The sequence below is a fragment of the Thalassophryne amazonica genome, chromosome 14 (genome assembly GCF_902500255.1).
Source record: "Thalassophryne amazonica chromosome 14, fThaAma1.1, whole genome shotgun sequence".
NCBI classification, from domain to species: Eukaryota; Metazoa; Chordata; class Actinopteri; order Batrachoidiformes; family Batrachoididae; genus Thalassophryne; species Thalassophryne amazonica.
The window spans coordinates 17,911,414-17,931,597 of record NC_047116.1 but is presented as its reverse complement, the minus strand read 5'-3'; the positions used below and the strand labels follow the sequence as shown (position 1 = coordinate 17,931,597).

The 20,184-nt window shown below is 40.1% G+C and overlaps 1 protein-coding gene across 1 annotated transcript; it reads right to left on the bottom strand.

The window, feature by feature from the left end:
- Nucleotides 1-14,376: 14,376 nt before the first annotated feature.
- LOC117525225 (POU domain, class 3, transcription factor 3-A-like) lies at nt 14,377-16,086 on the bottom strand. The gene has a single exon (XM_034187053.1). The coding sequence runs from the start codon at nt 15,764-15,766 to the stop codon at nt 14,558-14,560; it is 1,209 nt and encodes a 402-aa protein (XP_034042944.1). The 5' UTR covers nt 15,767-16,086; the 3' UTR covers nt 14,377-14,557.
- Between the last annotated feature and the right edge of the window lie 4,098 nt (nt 16,087-20,184).

Genomic DNA, 20,184 nt, shown 5'->3' with positions numbered 1-20,184 from the left:
CACTGGTTAGCCATAATGATGGCGAAAATGAAGCTGAGTGAGTAAATCTTCCCAACCAGTATGTAGCGTCTCTCCAGTCAAGACTCCCAATATCACCTCCTTGTGGTAACACACAGATGCTGGGCACCTTGGAGGCCTCAGAGTAGCATAAAACCCAGAACTGTGGTGTGCATGCCCACTGACGCATGGACTCACCTTGGCACCCAGTAACTATGCCCCAGCTACGGGTTAAATAACACTTCCAGACTATGCAGCAGAAAAGGTGTCAAAGAATAGGAGGGAGGTTTCAGGAATGGATGAGACTCTGCAGCTCACTAGCAACATATCTAAGAGAAAGACAGCTCTAATCAAAACCTGTCCCCAACAGCCGCTATGCTCGTGGCACCAGCTGTACCAGTATAGCAACGCCTGTTGATGGACGAGAGAGCGGGAGTGTCTCTGCACACACCTCATCCACTTGAGTATGTTCTGTGTGCAGGCAGTCCAGCAGACACCGACATACCAAACGCAGAATGTGCAACAGGAAGTCCTGTGGCAATGGAGACGTGGCAATAGTGACAGGTGGAAGATGGTACTGGGAGTCCTTAGTCACAACTCTGCACAAATGTGACTCTAGGGTGATGATCGTTCTTCTCAGACTAAGGCAGATGGGAAGTCCGTATCCTCCTAGGGTGACAGTGCAGACCTCTTTAGGTACAATGCTGCTCTCCCTGAGTTGGGGAAAGGGGACTGACAAGGAACCCTAAACACAGCCTGCCCTTTATATACTTGTTAGGCTACTGTGCCTGACTGGTCATCCAACACTGTGGTAGGATACAGTATATCCATTAAACATCTCACAAGATGATGTTACGATCATGGAATGTTAGAACACTCTTAGACAAAGATGGAAGACCATCATGGCAGATATAACATCAGTGAAACCCAACTCACTGATGATTCACAACTGAAAGAAGTAGGTGCAGGATACACTTTTTACTGGATTGATAAACCCAGCGACCAACCAAGACAGTCTGGCATAGGTTTTGCAATACAAAGCAAGCATAGCATAGCATAGCATAGCAAGCATAGCATAGCATGCAAACTAGACCCACTCTCAAAAGGCATTAATGACAGACACATGGTCCTCAGGCTAAACTTGGCTCATGACTAATATGCAACTGTCATCAGTGCCTATGCACCAATTTTGAGCCACACATGAGGTTTCTACAATGACCTCAGTAGGACCATAAGCCACGTTCCCTATCATGACAGGCTAATCCTACTTGGAAACTTCAATGTAGGCAGGGACTTCAGTTCAACATGGTGCTGCCACAATGAACTCAAATGGACAACTCCTTCTGTCTAAGTGCAATGAATTTGACCTTCACAAACAGCATATTCCAGCAAGCTGACAAATACAAAAACAGATTGGATTGGATTTGCCCAAGGCTGCCCTGAGAAGTTTGTCTACTTGTCATCCTTCCTTCCATGAAGAAAGGATGGTCAGTGGGATGGAAAGCAGGGATTCTTCAGACCCATTCCCAGTGACTAGCGGCACAAAACAGGGCTGTGAACTGATGACAGCGTTTTCAATCTGCAGAGACTAAAACTTCAGACAAAAATCAGAGAGCGTGTTTTGAGAAATCGTTTGTTTGCTGATGACTGTGCTCTCATAGCGCATACAGAAGGCCGCTTTGCCCAAACAGCTAAATGATTTCATCTGACAATCAACATCAAGAAAACAGAAGTGATGCGTCAACAGCACCAGGAGAACCATCTCAGAACCCCCTGATTAAAACTGATGGCAGCCACTTCAAGAGCACAGAGAAGTTCTGCTATTTCAATTTCAGTTTATTCATTTTATATAGTGCCAAATCACAACAGAGTCGCCTCAAGGCGCTTCACACAAAACAACTCACAAAACAAAACAAAATGAATTAAAAGATTAAAAAGCACAGTAAAAGAATTAAAAAAGTAAAAAGCATAGTAACACAATATGCCAGCATGCTTGCCATATGAAAAGGAAAACAAGTGCGTCTTAAGTCTGGACTTGAATGTTTCTACAGAATGTGATACTTTATTGACGCAGGGAGATCATTCCACAGAACAGGGGCACGATAAGAGAAAGCTTTGTGACCTGCAGACATTTTATTCACTATAGGGACACAAAGTAATCTTGCACCCTGCCAACGCAAAGCCCGGGCTGGTACGTAGGGTTTAATTAGGTCAGCTAGGTAGGGAGGTGCCAGTCCGTGAACAATTTTATAGGCTAGTAGCAGAACTGTACTGTACTACTTAGGTAGTACACTATCAAACAACACCCTAGATGAAATCGCTCAACCTTGCCAGTTGTAAAACATGATATCAACTAAATGTGCCAAATAATAAATACGATTATTCACAAAACATTCTCATTTTAATTTACTGCACTTTCAGTTAAAATCATTATAGAAACTTTGGATAATTTATTACCACCCTTGAAAAATGTCACCTACGTATTTTATAAATATGACCCAATCTAGAACCTGTGGCTCCCCACGGGCAACAAGCACACCATGCTATGTTTTCTGGTAAGTACACACATTATAACGTAATTGTCAAGAAATGATCAGTGTCTGTTTGCAATTAAACACCTCAGGTTAAAAATGAAGTGGAAATATCCACTAAAATTAAACTACAAAAACCACCAACCCATCAACTCTTCCAACAACACTTCAAGTTGTAACTTAAATAGCCCCAATTATGAAAATCAATAATTAAGTTAAATAAATAACGACAGTGACTCCTTGAAATTATGGATGCATGGAAGAATGGGATTGACCATCAGATTCAATGGAAGTGTGCCTCCCACAATGCATTGCGCCACCTAGAGCAATGCGGCCAACAGGACTGGAAGTGTGAAAAAACATAACCAAAAAAACCAAAACAAAACAACAACAAAAAAAATGTTACAAACTGTGTAGAAAACGCACTGAAATGCAGTCAGGTGATACATTCGGGTAATCATATCAGTATCTTGCAATTTACCATGTATTCCGGTAGGAATTTAATATAAAATATACTATAAGACTATTATTTCTACTGATTTCATGGGATATCCACTTAACACGGTCTGTTTTTGTATTCATGTCCTCTGCAAATGTAAATTGATTTCACATTCATTCAATGAATCAGAAGCGTGTCTTAATTATTGTGTCCAGCAGATGGCAACATTGTACTTTATACACTTTGTGGCCACGTTGTTAGTGCACTTACTTCCAAAACAGAAGGTTTCCGGTTCAAGATCCATCCGTGCCCATTCTCTATGTAATATGAAACTGCAGGAAGGATATCCGACGTAAAACTTGTACCAAATCAAGGTACAGATCCGTATTAAATCTACTGTAGCAAAAAAAAAAAAAAAAGGAGAAGACTTTTCTAAAATCATAATTATGTTGTTATATTGGTTCCTTTTTAATTTGCTGCACCCAAAACAATTACTGGCAGCTACAAATCAATTTATAGATTTTAAATGTTTAATTTTTATCTATAGCACACATGGATGACAGAATTGCATCACAGTGAATTCAGATATATTTTCAGCAGGTATTTCAATTATAAATAGAATTTGCTAGTCGATGGGAGAGCTCTCAGTGTACACACACGCGAACATGCACACAGTAGGTGCAAGTTCTTTTCATGGACCTGCATGTCTGAACTGGCACCGTGACCGTGCGCTGAACATGCCCATCAACCCGGTTCCACTCCAGCGGCCTGGCACATGCATGCTCGTCACGTTCGGCGACACTCACACAGCCGAGCTTCCCAGTGAGAGAATTCATTCCTCTGTCCCATTATTCCACAGATGTTTGCTTTCATTTCTTCCTGATGGAGAGAGGTTGGTATTCTGACATTCACCAAAAGAGCAAATAGAGGCGAAGAGGAGAAAATACTCAGCATAAAATCTGAATAAACAGAGTAGAGGTGAAACTGCAAACATAACAATGCCGACTGGGTCACAAGGTCAAAAACATTCCTGCTGCATTGAAGAAGTTTATTCATTTAGATGATGTCACACATCCGTCACCTTTCCAGCCTCCGGTGCTTTGGATTCTGATCAGTTGTTAATCAGTGTTAGACTTTGACTGTTAAACCGGTCAAAATATTAACACCATTGATGGGGATTCATGGTGAGCAAACTGCAGTGACACGGTTGTGGGTAGAAGTGTTGAATCATTTGTGTTGGATTTTGCACAGCTGTGCCCAAAGTGTGAGACACAAACAGCACGAGTTAAAGAAGGGATTAGCCTGCTGTAATTGCTCTGTGCAAAGTACATCTGAGCAAGGCTTTAAGAGCAATTATAACAACCGTTACAAGAGGCGGTAATGACATCCTAGTGTGTAGATATTTCAGCGACATGCAAAATGTTGCTATACACTAAGAAGTCTGTTAACCGCCTCCTGTGACAATCATTATCACCAGTAGAACAGCCTCAAACACGGAGTTTAATATATATATATATATATATATATATATATATATATATATATATATATATATATATATATATTATATATATATATATATATATATATATATATATATATATATATATATATATTCAATTTATACAGCACCATGTCCTAACATAAGTCACTTCAAGGTGTGATACCATAAGATAAGATGAGATAAGATAAGCTTTACTGATCCTGCAGTGGGAAAATCACTTGTTGCAGCAGCAAGAGTTATACAGTAGTAAAGAAAAAATAAACATTTACATTAAAGAAAGGTGACTAAAGTATATTGCAATGTTTGCTGGTGGGTGCATAAATACTAATGTGAACAGATTACGTGAAAAATAGAATACAACGCCAATTCCAATGAAGTTGGGACTTTGTGTAAATGTAAATAAAAACAGAATACAATGATTTGAAAATCCTCTTCAACCTATATTCAATTGAAAACACCACAAAGACAAGATATTTAATGTCCAAACTAATAGACTTTGTTGTTTTTGTGCAACTATTTGCTCATTTTGAAATGGATGCTGCAATATGTTTCAAAAAAGTTGGGACGGGGCAACAAAAGACTGGCAAAGTTGATGAATGCTCAAAGAACACCTAATTGGAAACAGGTGAGTGTCATGATTGGGTATAAAAGGAGCATCCCCAAAAGGCTCAGCCATTCACAAGCAAAGATGGGGTGAGGATCACCACTTTGTGAACAACTGCATGAAAAAATAGTCCAACAGCTTAAGAACAATGTTTCTCAATGTTCAATTGCAAGGAATTTAGGGATTCCATCATCTACAGTCCATAATATAATCAGAAGATTCAGAGAATCTGGAGAACTTTCTACACATAAGCGGCAAGGCCGAAAACCAACATTGAATGCCTGTGACCTTCGATCGCTCAGGCAGCACTGCATTAAAAAACATTAAAAAACAAAACATTGTATTCTGTTTTTATTTACATTTTACACAACGTCCCAACTTCAGTGGAATTGGGGTTGTATAACTGAGTATATATGAGTATGTATAGATATGGTAAAATTACTGCATTTCTTAAATTGCACAGTTGTGCATGTAATAAAGCACAAAAGGTGGCGGAAGATGTAGTTAATAGTGCAAAAATTAGCAGCTGGTTGTGGTGCTAAAAACATTTTGAGGTACAACAGTCTGACTGCAGTTGGAATAAATGACCTGTGGAGGCATTCTGTTTTGCACAGAGGGTGCAGCAATCTATTACTGAAGGAGCTGCTTAATAAGGCTCCCACAGTCTCATGTAAGAGGCGAGAGGGGTTGTCCATAATTTATGTCAGTTTAGATAATATCCTCCTCTCACGCACCACCTCTATAGGGTCCAGAGTACATTACAGGACAGAGCCAGCCCTTTTGACTATTCTGTTGAGTCCCTTCCTGTCCCTCACAGAACTTCCACAGCCCCAGCAGACCACAGTGTAAAGTATGGCTGATACCACCACAGTTCTAGAAGACCCATCCGTCTGTCCGTCCATTCATGTGTGTACGTGCATATTTATTGGTCTGCTCATACCAACTTGGTTTTCAGTTGATTTTTGCATTCTGGTGTCCTCGTTGATGTGTGGTGCATCACGCATGTTTGTTCTTATGATACATGGCTGATGAGATTTTGACTTACATGATTTTAAATAAGTGTTGTCTGCCCTGTGATTGTCTTATTCATGTGTTCTTGTGTTGTTATTTTGTGGTACAGGCTGCAGTTCTGGCCTTTCGCAAATAAACATGTATAGCATCCAAATAGCGCCCCCTTCCTGCACTTCAACACAGTCAAACACAAACAGAGGGCTGCTGGGCAGATGTATGTGATCTCAGAGTGATCTGTTGTGCATAATTTGCATTTTGTGCATTTCTGAACAGATTCCAACTAAAGATACCGTAATTTCCAGACAATAGAGAGCACCTGAATATAAGCCGCACCCACCAATTTTAAAAAGAAAAAAGAAATTGTACATAAATAGGATGCACTTGTCTATAAGCCGCAGGTCTCCACATTGTAACATGAGATATTTCAACCCAGTCTCACAGATTGTCGTGATTCAGCAGCACGAAATATACGTTAATCTATTGGTTCGTCATATTGTCACAAAAAGTGCAACATTTTTGTCATGGCAACACAAATTCATTCTAATTCATTCAGTGATGGCTGCACGTAATTAAAAGTGCAGCTGGGGGGTATGGGTAGGGGTAGGAGTAGGGTTAGTAATGGTGAGTTAAAAAAAAAACCCGTGACGAAATTTTGAATAATTTTGTGATGGAAAGATGTTAGATTTTTTTTAACTTTTAATTAAATATGTACCGTAAATGCTTTTTTTTCTGATGAGCACGTCATCCAGTGCGTGCACAGTGTCGCACGGTGTCGCGCAGCATCTCCGCTCCACAAGGAGAACTAAGTAATTTTAACTTTTTTTTCTTTGTGGATCATGAGATAATGTCATCGTGTGCAGGCAGGATCACCTGGTGTCTGTAGAAAATGAGATGTTAATGAGGTGCTGTGACTTTTTCAACTTGTGGCACAGAGAACCGGGGGGAGAAGGCTCCACTGACTGATCTGACGGAGGCGCAACTGTAGCGCAAAGTGCCAGAGGGACTTTCCTTCAACTACGACAAGGAATTAAAGTATTTTCAGACGTCGTTTTCTTCAGGACGTGTTGATGAATCCATTAAAACTAACAGGTAAGACTTTATATTTATTGTGTTTGTGAATTTACGCCACATGAGGGCTGCAGCCAGTTAATTGACAGCATTTATTGATGTATTTTGACTTATTAGAAAGCCTGTAAAAATCCATAAATTAGTCACATCATTGTTTAAGTCGCAGTGTTCAAAGCATGTGAAAAAAGTAGCAATATTAATAATAATACAACAATAATAGCAACAATAATAACAACTACTACTCCATTTACATAGTTGTGTTTCCACATTTATCAATGCTTTTTCATCTGTTTTAGAATGTGAACAGATTTAAAACCTTTGTTCTTATTGAGATGTTACTTGTTTTTTAGATTTGGATCATTTAAGGCATGAGATTGATCATTAATTTACTTTCTTCTGAAAATCTAAGCATTTATTGGATCTGCAGCACGCTAGGGGACCACGCGTCTCCCTGAAATAGCCATAAAACATTTAATTAATTAATGCACAGCTGTGAGTTGTGCCTCCTTCAGCTGTTCCCTTGCTTTCACTCTGGGTCACCAGAGGAGCTCCAGAGTTGGTCTGCCTGTTGATTTGGCACAAGTTTTATGCCGGATGACCTTCCTGGTGCAACTTCATACTACATGGAAACTGGGCAGAGGTGGGGTGTGAACTGAGAATCTTCCACACTGGAAACAAATACACTTAACCGCTTGTCCACCACAAAATTCCATCCTTCCGGCAAACTTTTTTATCTTTTGTAAGAACCGTAAAACTTTCAAAATCAAGAATTTTTATACATTACTACTGGGAGATCAAAGCTCTGCATGCCATAAATAAATAAATAAATGAATAATAAAAATCATGCATTTCTGACATTTATAAATGTATTTTTCTTCCTGAATTTTTGGGGTTTCAAGTAGGAAGTGTACCAGATGCCTTGAAATGCTCACATCACCCACTAGATGGTGACAAAAGCTGCTCAAATGTGCAGCAAACTTTTGGTGAAAATCAGATGGGCTGACAGCCAGCAATCAGTGTACAGTTGTGTCCTTTACTTGCTACTAATTACATTATAAAATAATATAAATGTATCTATTTATAAATACACTAATAATTATTTGACATTTTATTGGACAGTGAAAGAAAAATTATGATTTAATTTAATGATTATTTAGGTATTAATTTAATTAATGCAATTGTTTTAATGTTTTTTTATTATTATTCCACTGACACCCATGGTCCTCCGCACAGCACATGTACAATATCGTTTATGTCTTTATTCAGTTTGTTGAGGACTTTTGATTCTTATACATTCTGATCCCAGCATTGCCATTCAGAGGAGAAACCTGCATTTGTGTCATCTAAATGTGAAGAGAAAAACCTTAAAAAGGGGCTTTATCCTCCAATTTCAGCCTTATCTCCCATCTTTACATCACTGGGCTTTGAGAGGATCACACCCTAATTCTGCAGGCTTACATTTTACCTCCACTTTATCACACAGTTTGGGATTTTGCAGCTCTGTCGGAACACATTATGGACCATCCACAGATAATTACAGTTTCTCTGTGACGTTACTGTGGCAGCAAAAAAGCAAACTTAAAGCCATTCTTTGTAATAATGTTGTGTTTTAAACTAGTAGGATTAGAAACAGAGAGCACCACAAATATTTAGTGATGTAAAATTAAAGCTACATGATACACTTGGGGGGCAAAATCTAAAAAAACTGCTTCAACTGGAAACACTTAAATGGATTGTTTGTCTAAATTAAGTTAACATGTTGGCATAAATATTCCATTTGCTTGTGACCAGAAGATCCTTAGTTCAAAGCAAAGTCCTTAATCTCCAGTTTGCTCCTATAATGTGCAGTTGAGCACCTTGTACGAGTATTTCAGCTTTGCAAATGGATTCAAGTGCTTTAAAAAATGTAGCCAACCTGTGTTTAAACACCAGTTCCACCACACTCAACACGAATGACGATGTCTGTGTAGACTGATGTCAGACTGCTTACAGTCAGGCTGCTTTTTATAAGCAAGTGGCAGAACTTCAACTAAATCCTGTCACTGCTCACTGAAATTTTGTGGGATTTTTTTTTATTACAAATAAATGTAGCTCCAACAGTGACCATTAGGACAAGTCCATCTACACTTTGCTATTCACAGAGTATGTTATATGAGGAAAACGAAGAAAGGTGCAAGGGGTTGTATTTAGTCACTTAATTCACCAAGGAGATGTTTTGGGTGCAAGTTGAAGTAACCCAGTATGACTGTCAACTCCTGTAATAAAGGAGTTATGCTGGAGTTATGGCTTGCTTAGTATTTATTTACTTTGTATTTGCACATATTTACATTTTATGACAGTTTACTTTCATTTTTTTAAATTGTTGTTTTCAATTCAGTTTCTTTATGTGTGCACTCAAAAACTGACTCATTGGATGAACTCAATTCAATTATGTGCAGGATTTCCATCTAATAAACATATGTAGCCCCAACTCAAATAAAGTTTGTGTGATACACTCAGAAAACTGACTCATTGGATTGGATTCCATTTAATAAATATATGTAGTCACAACTAAATTAAATAACATTATCTTGCATGGATGTATTTTATTTGAGTTGGGACCACATATATTTATTATGTGGACATCCTGCCCATAATTGAATTGAGTTCATCCAATGAGTCATTTGTTTGTGTGATATACTCAGAAAACTGACTCATTGCATTGGATTCCATTTAATAAATATATGTAGTCACAACTAAATTAAATTACATTATCTTGCATTGATGTATTTTATTTGAGTTGGGGCTACATATATTTATTATGTGGAAATCCTGCTCATAATTGAATTGAGTTCATCCAAACAGCTATTTTTTTGAGTGTGTGCATCATGCATCTGCCTATGTAAGGAGTATTTAAACATTGTGGAATATAAATACATAGCAGCAAAGCATTGTGCTTGAATTTAGATCAGGTTTTTAGTGATGCATGGCATAATTTGGTTTTAGTGGTTTAATGATACCAATGCTCCAGGACTGAGCTCATCCACACCTCATTTTAAGACCAAGATGCCCATAGATACACAAATAAGTGCAAGTACAGTAACTATTTAAAGAATGTGGATGCAAAAATGACGATAGGAGACTGTAGTCTTGTTTGAGCCCCTGTGTGATATTGTGGGATTTGACCACTTCTGGGGACAGCCTGCACAAGCTCAGCATTACATCTAATGGCAAAATGGTGTACTGATTTGTTTTTGGTTGCAATCACTGAAGCAGTCGCGAAAGTGCAGTTTTTTTGTTTTTTTTTTCAGTTCCCAGTGGAGAAGGGAAGACAAGACAAATGAGAGATGTCATGTCAGTAAGTTTTAGCCTACACACGTTGACAGAGTAGCTGCGGTCTCTCGCCTGTACAACCATATCAACATGTTTGAGCTCCGAGTCATAAATAAACCACAACACATGTCCGCTTTCCACGGGATCTTCACGTTTTCTTTGCATTTTGACTTTGTTTGCCATGTAATTTACCCAAAAACTCAGACAAAGTGCCATATTTCTAACGGGGGCAGACGAGGGCTGTCCCCGGAACTAGAATTATGCTCTTTCATTTAACCCTTTTGGCACCCACCGTCAAACGAGACTACGGTACCCAGTTGGGTTATTTGGGAACTAGCATTAACTCTTGTACTGCGATGTGCGCTAGGACTCTGTGTCAAATGCATGAGTACTTAGGCAGACATGATGCACATTACTGGCCCACATGTCACCTTGATGCAGCAGATGTCTGTTTTAAGAAGTTGGGGATGGACTGGTTTCTGCCTGGTTGGTTTCCAGTCAAAAGAAGAAGATGAAGAAGAACAGGAAGTCTTATGTTGCATTCCATTGTACTTAAAACTTGGGGGGGGGGGCTCCAACTTGGAAAAGTACAACTAAATGTCATTTAAATCAGAATTCCAAGTTGGCAACACGGGCAAAATAAATGTAGACTGACTTCACCAATCTGACGTTACAGCACTATGGTGCCACACACAGTGAGCGGTGAGCAGAACTGCCTTTTTATTCATTTCTACCTGTACGTTGTGTTTGAAGGCGAGTTTTCTGCACTACATTTACCTGATGGCACAGACTTGATTTCTGGATCTTGGTGTTGCTGTCAGTATGATCCCCAGTCTCACGGCAGGTCGTGGGACTGGGGAGCAAAAAGTATATTAATTTATGGGTTTGTGATAGGGTTATGACAATGGGGCGCTTTTCGTAACGGGGGCACAAATTCATTTCATGACGTGAGCCACAAAATGTGGGGTGAAGGGGGGGCCCTGGGGAGTCATGGTTAATGTTGGGGAGGATACACACTTATGCTGTGGTTATGATTAGAATTAGGAGGAGGGGAAGAGTGACTGTGGTGTAGGAGTTGATCTACCAACATGTAAACCTAGGTTTGATTCCAGGTGTGTGCTTCAGGCTACCTGTCTGTGTCAGATCCTTGGACAAGACACTTTATCTGTATGATCACCTCAGTCCCCCCAGATATAAATGGGTACCGACCTTAACTGAGCAAGTAGTCTGTGATGGGCTGGTGTCCTGCTGTTCTGTCGAGTTGATCTCCCCGTAGCGCAAATTGACAGTTACGTGTGTCAAGTTGAGCTCCCCTCATCGAGCTGAGTTCCTCGTCATCTAACGACAATATTCTGCTTTAAAGACAGCGTATACATGCAAGTCATTACTTTTTTTAATCGAAAAGACACTTATTGCTGTATTTTTATGTAAAGACAAAACATACGTGGGTTTTGTTCGGTAGTGCAAATGCACATCCGGACTTCTTCTGTGGAGTTGAGCTCATCTACCGAAGAAAAGTAGAAAACCCACATAAGTTTTGTCTTTACATAAAAATACAGTACTGTGTCATTTCGATTTTAAAAAACTAAAGACTTGCATGTACACACACTGTCTTTAAAGCCGAATGTTGTCGTTAGATGACGAGGAGATCATCGCGACAGGAAAATGCAAGAAAGGTAGATAAACTTGACGGGAGGTGAGGTGGGGGTGGCTTGTTAAAGTCCGGGGTAGAGAGAACTGCACATGTGTGCCAGGGTTCTCACCAGTGCAGATGAGCATAGGGGGCCCCTATGCTGTGATTTGGGACCCTATGCTGTGATTTAACCAGCACAGAGGGGCTTTTCTGTTTTGGTTTTCTCTTTTTTAAAAGGACATGTCGCACGTTATTTAACATCCCAGTCAGCAACACAAAGCGGCCCTCAAAATACAGGAAATAGTATTTCAAAGAGTTATAAGTTACAAAATTTTCTCAAGCAAATGCCCCTGGACTACTCACACCTATAATGCTCATTGCGTAGCTAAGTTCACCCCTATGATGTGAAAAAATCCTGGTAAGAACCCTGGAAGGAAACACCTTCCCCAAAACTCACTGAAGGAGAGGAGTCGTAGAGCCCATGTGGCAACATAAATGTCTTTGTGCAGTTGAATGAAACCTTCACAGACATGAAGTCAACCCGCAAATCCCACAGAAAGACCCTGACGCTTCAAACCAACAGTATGGGTGTTAACCGCTGCACCACCGTGCCCCTCTGGAGTGTATTCAGGAAAATATAAACGCAAACTGCAGTCGCAAATGTAACTTGGGGCAGTAACACATTAACCTGCGGCTGTGTGTTTATTCCCTCAGTGTTCTTTCTCGTTTGTCTGCAGCTACTGTAACGGCCGACCTTTGACCTCCTTTCACGTTTCGCTACACTTGCTGCTGGTGTTCCTTCACTCTTCGCCACCTCTGTCTGACGGTCTGTTTTTTTTTTTTGTTTTTTTTTTGCACATATTTCTGTTTGTGTTGCAGTGATTTTTATGAAACGGTGAAATATTAGTCGTTCGGAGGTAAATGACACTTTGTGTTTTGGATGTGGAAATAATTCAGGATGCAGATTTGGGATGCAATTAATAAATTCTTGAACATTTTCTCAGTAATTCAGAAGAGAAGGTGTGTATCTTGATAAAATTCCTCCCTGCTGCTTTTAAACTGTGCAACCTACACTGCTCCCAGTAAGTCAAAGTATGCATATAGTACTTATATTGACATGTCTAAGTACCCTGCATTCTACTTGAACATTTACTCTAACCTATAGTGTTTGCACAATTACTATAACCACTTCTGCTGTGACATTGAAAACTTCCTCATGCAGGACGAATAAAAGAATATGTTATCTTCTCTTATCTTAAATCAGCTGCCATGCATGGTGTTTGTGCACAAAAAATTGTCCACAAATGCATTTTCATTAGGACTGAGATAGAACACTGTAAACCCAAACAAGTTGGCAGAACTAAAATAATAAATAAATTGATGTAACTGATTGCATTACATTTTTTGAAAAGTTGCATTCTCAAATATAATGATATTAGAACTTATTTTTGCCATATTTTATTTATTTATTTGTTGCATAATTTAATACTGTTGTCAAGTTTGTTTTTATTATTAAATAGCATATTTTAAATTTTTTTTGGGGGGAGGGGGGTAGAAAAGTCTAATTTTTTAAAAAGACTCATCTAATTAAACACACATACACTTTTTTGCAAGTGGATGCCCACATATTACCCGTATCCGTATAGTGCATGTGCACCTAAAGAAGTGACAAATAATGAAATACTTTTTAAACATTATTTGAAATAATGTGCTGTATGTTAATGAAAACAACATAACAATAGATACTTTGGAAATGACTATACTACATCCTTAATATTTGGCTGTAAATCTAAACGTTTTTCCTTTAATTGGTAAGTGTTGATCAGTTTGTGTGTAATTAACGTGTGTGTTTTTTAATGCGTGTCAAATATCTAAACAATTCTTTTCTTATGTCAACTTTATTAAATAATTAGCATATTTCATGAAAATAAGCACAGCGGTGGGAAAAATAAATATAGGCCAAATCATCACACATACACACAAAAATACACATCAGAATATAATACATCCAATTAAGGGAATGTGTGCTATAGTTTGAAAGGAACTTTACTAGAAAACACCACACTGGGACTGAGCTGTGAAACATCTGTAAATGTGTCAAATGACACAACAAACTTGTGAGAAACACATAGAAGGAAGGTTAATTATTGCTCATTGAAATCAACTTAATGTTGAATAAAGCGCATATAAAGTTAACACTTTAAAAACTTACAGCCCACCGTGTGAGACATATTAAACCCTGCAGCATTACAAGGAAATTAACTTTTTTTTTTTTCCTTTTTTGATCACAGAATTTAGTCGCATCAATTTATATGCAAGTGATCAAAAAATTCAACTGGTCAGATTTTCCATGTGGCGGTTCATAGTGCAGAAAAATAGACCCGAAAATGCATATAAGGTGGTAAAGTAACGTTTTTTCTTCTTCTTCTTGGAAACACTTTAACGCATCGTGTCTACTTCACGTGTCGCTGTACATTCTCTTGCAGTCCATGGTGGGGGACGGTGTGTCCGGAGCCATGCCAACCTGCGAATACGCGTCCTCCGGTGTGCGCGGCAGTCCTGGCGGCGTCATGCGCTTCTCCTTCTGCCTGCGGTTGCAGAACCAGACCCTGACCACCTCCTTCTCCAGCTGCAGACTGTCCGCCAAAGAGTTGATCTCCTGCGCAGAGGGTTTGGGACACTTGAGAAAGTGGCTCTCCAGCGCGCCTTTGACGCTCACCTCGATGGACGTGCGCTTTTTGCGCTTTCTGCCCTGCGTGGCGATCTTGTCGATGCTGGTGGGACTCCCCGTGGTGGAATCTGCCTCCTCCAGCCACTTATTGAGCAGAGGCTTGAGCTTGCACATGTTCTTAAAGCTGAGCTGCAGCGCCTCGAACCTGCAGATGGTGGTCTGTGAGAACACGTTGCCGTAAAGGGTACCGAGCGCCAAACCCACGTCCGCCTGCGTGAAGCCCAGCTTGATCCGGCGCTGCTTGAACTGTTTGGCAAAATGCTCCAAATCGTCAGACGTCGGCGTGTCTTCGTCTGAGTGTGGGTCGTGGTTCACCCCGTGGTGCTGGTGATGGTGCGCGTGGTGGTGGTGATGATGGTGATGGTCCAGCTCTGGGGACTCTCCGCGCACCAGCCCCGGGTGCATTTGACTCTGCGCCCCGTGCGAGCTGAGCATCCCGTTGACCGTAAAGCCACCGGGCTGAGAGTAAACGAGCTGCTGCTGCTGCTGGCCCTCGGTGATGCCTCCCCAGCTTCCCGGATGTGCCTGATGGGGCCCCATGTGTGGAGACCTGTGGTGCAGAGCTGAGCCCGAGTGGAGCTCCTCCCCGCCGCCGGTTCTCTTTCCGTTCTGCTGCTGGGAGCCGGGAGGCCACGGAGAGTTCGTCTCGGCTGCAGCCATCGCAGCCGCGGCTGCTGCTGCAGCTGCTGCGTGCGGCAGAGATGTCACCCACTGGTGCGCGTGGCTCAACACGTGGCCCCCGCTGCTCGCCACCACTGCGCCCTGCATGAAGTCACTCTGCACCATCTTAACCGGAGGGTCTCCTCTGTATCCAGCCGTGGTGACGGCAACGCTGCCGGGCTGCATGCCACCGCTCCTCCGGTCAGAATGGATGACAGGGCCGGACGATAGAATCCTGCTGCTGTTCAGATACGGACTGGAGGTGGCTGCTGCCATCCCTCAGACGATTGGACGAATTTATCTCTTAGGATTCGGGTAAAAGTCACATGAAAAAATTCAGTCTATTTGGAGAAACGTTGCGCCATTGCAAAAGAAGCGCTCAATCGTGACGTGCGCTCAGGCACACGCACTTATACACAGAAGTCACCAAAAGTTTTCTTTGTGCCGCTAATAAGCCCGCCTGTGCGTAAATCCACAAACAAGTTAACGCGCATCTAAACGCCTCGTTTTTTGATCCATTTGCGCAGCGGAGAGTTTTTAGTGCGAAGTGGCAACTTTGAAACCATCCCAGTCCTGTGACTTCGTGCGTGCTCAACCCGGCGCGTCCTCCACAGAGCGAGAAAGACGAGCGCGTGTTTACTTTGTGTGGAGGCTGCGTTCTTCCTCAGCAGCCTCCGTCCAATGACAACAGGAAGGTTTAACGGAACCCCCGCTGATTGGACGCGCGGACACAGAGGAGTGGGTTCGTGTCAGACGCGGATCGAGGGCGTAAAAGTTCTTGGTACAGGAATCAAATGTAAAAGATAATATATATATATTTGAAAAAGTCTTTTTTTGCGCGCGCGTCCTTAAGGATGCGCATGAGCAATCTGGAATAAGGAAAAGCAATACACCATTGATAAAAAGCAACATAATCGTTTATTGTGTGTAAACGCAGTAAAGTCTTCTTCAAATAACGTAGTAATGTGGCTGTGGTTGTCTTTCATAACCGCCCACAGCAGCTGCGTTGTGCGTCAGATGCTCAAGTGGGCTTTGGATGCGCACAGGGGTCCGTCCACACGCGGTTTGCATCTTAATGCCTTCCGCCTTTTCATATGTTAAATCAACGGCCACAGCGGTGGAACGCGCTGACGGCGCAAAACCGGCGCACAATTTGGTGTTTCCGCCTCTAAAGACGCCTCATCGGATGTCTGCGCGCAGTAATTGGGATCAATAAAAATTTTTGGCTCAAATGGAATCCAAACACATGAAGGTGCGTCACTGAAGAAAATTGATTGACTTAATTCATTTAGTACAGTTCATTATGTGCATCAGAGGATACACTGGAAAAAAAAAAACACAATATAAGTGATGAAAACACTTATTTCCATCGTGGATGCTGCTAATTTATGCCGTTTGCAAATAACATTTCTATTCAAAACTGTTTGCATGTAAAAGATGAAAGTAACTATGAAAATCGTATTTGTTTCCACCATCAACAAAGAAAAATATCAGTATAATCATAAATCTATTAACCAACAAGAATAAATCAATTTAATTTCCCTCAGTGAAGTTTATTAAGTTAATATAAGATTACTTTCATAAGGAAAATATGTGATAAGACACCTTTTTTGCCTCTTTAGCTGACTGGTCGTTTTAAAATAAAATTACTAGTATTTTGTCCAGTGGAAGTGATCAAATCTGGTTGCTTGGAGTCTAGTGAATACATTATAGGCAGACTGTTAATCAGGCTGCATTTAAGTCCATTTCTGCCAACAAAATAAAAATAGTGAATCAGAAATAAAATAATAATAATAAACATGGTCAAAATAGAAAGGAAATAAAGTTAACGTTGCACTTTAGATTAAAAAAAGCCACAAGTTTAACTTACATCTAATTTTAAGCTATAATTTTAATATGCAAGTCACAATTTGGACTTATTATTTTGATATGAAAAGGTTAAAAAATGGCCTAAGTTGGATTTAAACTAAGATAAGTGAGAATTTTCCTTTTTAAATCTTGAAATATTAGGACAGATTTTTGGTATGTATATTCTTAATTTAGCATCTGTTTATCATTGGAATACTTTTATTTCATCTAGTCTTTTATGATTTGGCTCATAAATTTGACCAAGAAGGTCAAAGGTCAGACACATAAATTCATTTGGACGCTGCAGTGGACTTGAATTGCTGTATTTTACGTTACAGTCGCTGTTTTGCTGTAATTATTTACTTATTGACCCGATGGGCTTTGTTCTTATAGAAATTTAATAGTCATCTTACAGAATTTGTCAGCAATTGGAGAAAAATAAAATTTATTGAGTTGCACTGAGTAAAATAAGATCCTAACTTTTCAGCTGAGGCATATGTAGACATACATACCTACAGCATATTTTTTTGTATTACTTGAATAATGAGTTATGATTTTCTGTATTTTGTGGCAGTAAATATAAGTTTTTAACCATCACATCTTTCAGGTGAATTTTGAAAAAAAGATTTAGCCTTTCATAAATTCCACACTTCGCTTCAGTGAGCGTACATATTCCTACTCATATTGAAACTTCTCACTTTAATAAACAATGAATGCTGAATTTTAGTTGGTAAAAATGGAAATGCAGCAGCAGAACATCTCAGTTTCCCCATGTTTCATGCCTACAAGCAGAAAAGAACAAACCAGACGACCGAGGGAATGCAGTAATGTTTTTCATGTGTTGTTCTGGCTGGTCACAGCACAGCGTCCTTTATTTGTTATTCATGAAGGAAGCTGGGTGAAGAGGCCATCTTATGATGCACATTTTTCTCCTCGCGCTCTCCCTGTTCATTCCACACAACTTCTCAACAACTCAACAAATAAACAGTGCTTGAGCTGTAACAAACTCCGCAATTAATCCGTCACAATAAGCATAACATCGTCAGCGAATGGGTGTTACGTTTCTTTATGTCTTCTGTCTGTTCCAGTGTGCCTTCCTGTTCTTCTCCATCTGTTGAGTCTTCAGTATACGCGGCGGATCGGCCGTTTCTGCCTCCAGGCTATTTTCTTTGGTAGACTTTTGAAATATGCAAATGCTTCCAACAAAAATTGCACCAGGGAGAAAAAAGGGGCGCCTTCGTCTGTGCTCCAGGAGGTTTTCATTCAGAGAAACACATGATTTTTTTCATGTTCATGTTCATGCTGTGTGTGTAGAGTCAAGCAGCCTGTCTAATTAAGATGAGACAGAAACATAATCTATACGGATGTTGTCCATATTGTCATTTATGGATGGCAGATGCAGGTTTTTTATCCGGCTGTTTTGAGGTGCGTGTATGCACTTATGCACAAAATCACAACCACGTTTGTAGAGTCTCTGCACGACTGTAAACCTAAAACCTGACAAATCGCCTCCTTGATGTTGTGTTTACACAATATTCGAGTGAACGGTCACAATGCAAACACTGCTGACAATATAATCCTGCTCGCTTTATATTCCACCTCTTCGGTGTCATCCTGCGATTCTGATCATGAAAGTGTTTGACCTTCAGCGCTCCACGAGTCGGAGTGATCCCTCAGAGTATGAGCCTTTACCCACAACCCCCTGCTGTGTATTTAAATCAGAAGCAGAGGAAACCCAGAGCCAGAGGAAGAGGCAAAGCGTTGTAGTCTGGCTACAGAGAGTAAAAGAGGACAAAAGGAAGTTAAGGCTTCAAAATCTATAAAACAAAGAGAAATATGAAACGCTGCTCATTTAACGGCAGATCTCTCTGAATTTGCAACATATATCTTGATGTTCTGCGATGAGTGTAAAATTTATTTGACAAGCATGAAAAGTTGACTGGGACAGTTGTCCTTTTTTTTCCTTTTTCTTTCTTTCTTTCTTTTTTTTTTTTGACTGTGCTTAATGTGGTGGAATGACTTGAAGCAGATGGAGGGAAAAAGAAAAGAAATAGAGGAGTCACTTTTACCACACAGCACCAACAACTCCTGCTGTGATTTAAACCATGACAGCCAGCAGACAGATACACTGATTAAACATCGCCATGCGCTCTGCCATTATGTAAGAATGGAGGATATAATGTGTGAAGATTACTTTCATCACAATACATCATTTGAATGAGGCTGATGTGAGGAACAGCCAAAGACAGGAAGGTACAGTGCATCCAGAAAGTATTCCCAGCGCTTCAGCTTGTCCACATTTTTAGTTACAGCCTTATTCTAAAGTGGATAAAAATAGTTTTTTTCCCTCAAAATTTTACACACAATACCCCATAATGACAATGTGAATTTTTTTTTTAGATTATTGCAAATGTATTAAAAAGTAAGAAATCACATGTACAACGCCAATTCCAATGAAGTTGGGACATTGTGTGAAATGCAAATAAAAACAGAATACAATGATTTGCAAATCCTCTTCAACCAATATTCAATTGAATACACCACAAAGACAAGATATTTAATGTTTAAACTGATACATTTTATTGTTTTTGTGCAAATACTTGCACATTTTGAAATGGATGCCTTCAACACATTTCAAAAAAGCTGTAATGGGGCAACAAAAGACTGGGAAAGTCAATGAATGCTCAAAGAACACCTGTTTGGAACATTCCACAGGTGAACAGGTTAACTGGAAACAGGTGAGTGTCATGATTGGGTATAAAAGGAGCATCCCCAAAAGGCTCAGCCGTTCACAAGCAAAGATGGAGTGAAGATTACCACTTTGTGAACAATTGCGTTAAAAAATA